The sequence below is a fragment of the Hipposideros armiger genome, unplaced genomic scaffold (assembly GCF_001890085.2).
Source record: "Hipposideros armiger isolate ML-2016 unplaced genomic scaffold, ASM189008v1 scaffold_745, whole genome shotgun sequence".
NCBI lineage: Eukaryota > Metazoa > Chordata > Mammalia > Chiroptera > Hipposideridae > Hipposideros > Hipposideros armiger.
The window spans coordinates 611,724-614,816 of record NW_017732095.1 but is presented as its reverse complement, the minus strand read 5'-3'; the positions used below and the strand labels follow the sequence as shown (position 1 = coordinate 614,816).

Below are 3,093 nucleotides of genomic sequence, written 5' to 3'. Positions count from 1 at the left end.
CCAGTCCTGACTCCGACCCCGAGCGTGGTGCCCAGCCTCTTCCCGACCGCCTTGCAGCCCTCCGTGCCCCTGGAGCTTCCTGCCAAGCCTGCGCCCGTGTACTCTGATGCGGTAAGGCGTTTTCCAGGCCAGGCTCCAAGGAGCCCTTGTGCACATGTGTCCAGCAGCGTCTGAGGTCTGGTCCAACCATGTGTGGACCGAACCCACTGAGGCGCTTGCACGTGTGGCCCTAGAATGACCTGAACCAGCTGAGGTGGGTCTCAGGCTGGGACCTGGCCCACAAGGCTCGGTCCTGTGTCTCAGACGAGGAGCTGAGAGAGTAGGGCTGAGTGCGGATCCGCAGCTTGCCGCCTGCATCTCTCTAGAACGTCACACTTGGAACTTTGGAGGATGAGCTGAAGGGTTTTCGTGGCCCTGACGCTGTTGGTGACATAAGTGCGCCCTGTGTTGAGTGCCTCCTGGGCTCTGCAGACACGCGGGGTCTCGATCGTCCTGTCCCAGTGCCACCCTGTCCCCACATGTCTGCTCTGAGTGGTGTCACCATGCTCACTCGAGAGCCAGGGCATGGGGGCCACGGGGAATGCCACGTGTCCAGCCACAGGCCTGGCCACCACACACCTGTGGGACTTGGCCTTGCACAGGCGTTGGGCACTGCCCAGCCAGGGGATCCAGGAGGGCTGAGGGGCATGCAGGGGCCGCAGACACTGAGAAAGCTGACATGGGGTGGCAGCGGCGCCTCCCTAAGGGCCGTCCTTGTGCAGCAGGCTCCCCACCTCCCCAGAGGGCGTTGGTCTGCTGGTTGGCAGGAAGCCTTCCAGAAGCAGCTCAGCCAAGTCCGCGTGAGGGCTGTTAAACACCCCCAGTGTCCATGACAAGGTCTCGGCATGACCTCTGCCCTGGCGGGGTGTCCGTGAACTTGGTGGCTCTGTGGAGGTCCCCAGTGCCCTTAGGCTGTAGAGTCACAGCTGGGTCTGGTGGAGGCGGTGTCCCTGTGGGCGTCTGACCCATGGGCCTCTCTTTAGGACCTGGTGCAGGTGGTGGACGAGCTCATCCAGGAGGTTCTTCAGAAGGACTGCGAGGAACTCTGCGCCGCGGGGGCGGCCTTCGCGGCCACGGCCCTGGGGTGAGTGAGCGTCCCTGCCCTGCAGCCGTGCTCGCTGGGCGGCACTGTGATCCTCTAGATGCCTCCTCCCAGAGAACTGCCCTAAGTCTTCCTCAAGGGCAGCAGTTCCTGTCCGTAAAGGCGCGAACGCTGCCCTGGTCCAGCTGGCCTTCTGTGAGCGCTGTCCTGAGCCTCTGCTTTCAGTTCTTGTAATCGTAGGCCTAGGAGTGGAATTGGGGGGATATACAATCTATTTTTAATTTTGTGGCAAACCACCAAGCTGTTTTCCACAGTGCCTGTATTTTACATTCTCACCAGCAATGTGCAAGGGTTCCAATTTCTCTACATTCTTACCAACATGTGGTATCTTCTATGTTTTTTTTATAATAATCATTATAATGAGTGTGATGTGCTGTCTCATTGTGGTTTTGATTGGTGTTTCCCTGATACTGATGGTGAGAATCTTTCCAGGTGCCTATTGGCCATTCGTGTGTCTTCTCAAAAAGTATCTGCTCAAGTCTTTTGTCCATTTTGAATTGCATTTCTATTGTTGCAGTTCTTTTATATCCTGGATATTAATCCCTTATCAGACAGATGATATGCAAATATTTTTTCCTATTCTGTGAATTGTCTTTTCACTCGCTTGAAAGTGTCCTTTGATGCAAAGAAGTTAAATTTTTACGTAGTCCAATTTTTTTCTTTTGTTTGTGCTTTTGGTGGCATTTATAAGAAATCTTTGCCATATCCAGTGTTTTGAAGACTTCCTCCTATGTTTTCTTTTAAAAGCTTTATAGCTTTAGATCTTAAGTTTAGGTCTTTGGTCCATTTTTATTTAATTCTAATATATGGTATAAGGTAAGGATCCAACATCACTGTGTTGTATGTGGGTGTCCAATTTTCCTAGCATCAATGTTAAAATGATTGTTCTTTCTTCATTGAATAGTCTTGGCACCTTTGTTGAAAATCAGTTGACTGTGTATGTGAGGCTCCGGGCTCTATTCTGTTTCATTGGTCTACATGTCTGTTTTTATACTAGCACCACACTGTTTTAATTCCTGTAGTTTTGTAGTAACTTGTAGTGAATTTTGAAATCACAAAGTGCGAGTTCTTCAACTTTGTTACTCTTTCTCAAGATTGTTTTGCTATTTAAGGACCCTTGAAATTCTATATGAATTTTGGGATGGGTTTTCCTATTTCTGCAAAAAGTGCTCATAGGATTTTGATAGGGATTGCATTGAATCTGTAGATTGCTTTAGGTAGTACTGACATCTTAATATTGCCTACCAATCCATGAGCATGAGGTATCTCTCCATTTGTCTAGATCAGGGGTCAGCAAACTTTTGAAATGGAAGAGTCGCCAGGGATCAGCAAACTGTGGCTCGCAGGTTCTGAAGTAAAATTGAAAATGAAAATAAAACTATCTTAGTTTCATTGATAAAATATTTAAAGGATATGCATATAATGGTGATTATGTAAAAATATATTTATGGCTCTCGGATAATTTTTAAATTGTTGTGAGGGACAGGATTGGCTCTCCCAGGTATCAGCAAACTTTTGAGATGGAACGTGCACAAAGAGCCGCACGGGGCTTGCAATCCGCAGTTTGCTGACCCCTGGTGGCTCTTCCATCTCAAAAGTTTGCCGACCCCTGGTCTACAATAGATCATAATTTCTCTCAGCAGTGTTTTGTCGTTTTCATTGTACAAGTCTCTTACTTCCTTGGTTAAATATGTTCTTAATTGTTTTATTATTTTTGTTGCTATTGTAAATGAACTTTTTTTTTTTTTTTAAGATTTTATTGGGGAATTGGGGGAGGGAAACAGACAAGTTGCTGTCCTTTTGTTCTTCAGTCTAGTTGTGGACATCGCTTCACTGGCACATGTTGGTAGTATCATTGTGCTCTTCCCAGGTGAGGCAGTCGCTCACTGGCCATTGGCGGCCGCTCATGGCGTCTCACGGCAGCTCATGCCAGCTGCCAGCCACTCATGGTA

The 3,093-nt window shown here is 48.5% G+C and overlaps 1 protein-coding gene across 1 annotated transcript in view; it reads left to right on the top strand.

The window, feature by feature from the left end:
- The window catches only part of MCM3AP (minichromosome maintenance complex component 3 associated protein), a 46,885-nt gene that overhangs the window by 22,689 nt on the left and 21,103 nt on the right, over window positions 1–3,093 (top strand). Inside the window, exons 13-14 of the mRNA XM_019628027.1 lie at window positions 5–111; window positions 1,023–1,123. Coding sequence (XP_019483572.1) covers window positions 5–111; window positions 1,023–1,123 — 208 coding nt within the window. The remainder of the gene's footprint in view (window positions 1–4; window positions 112–1,022; window positions 1,124–3,093) is intronic.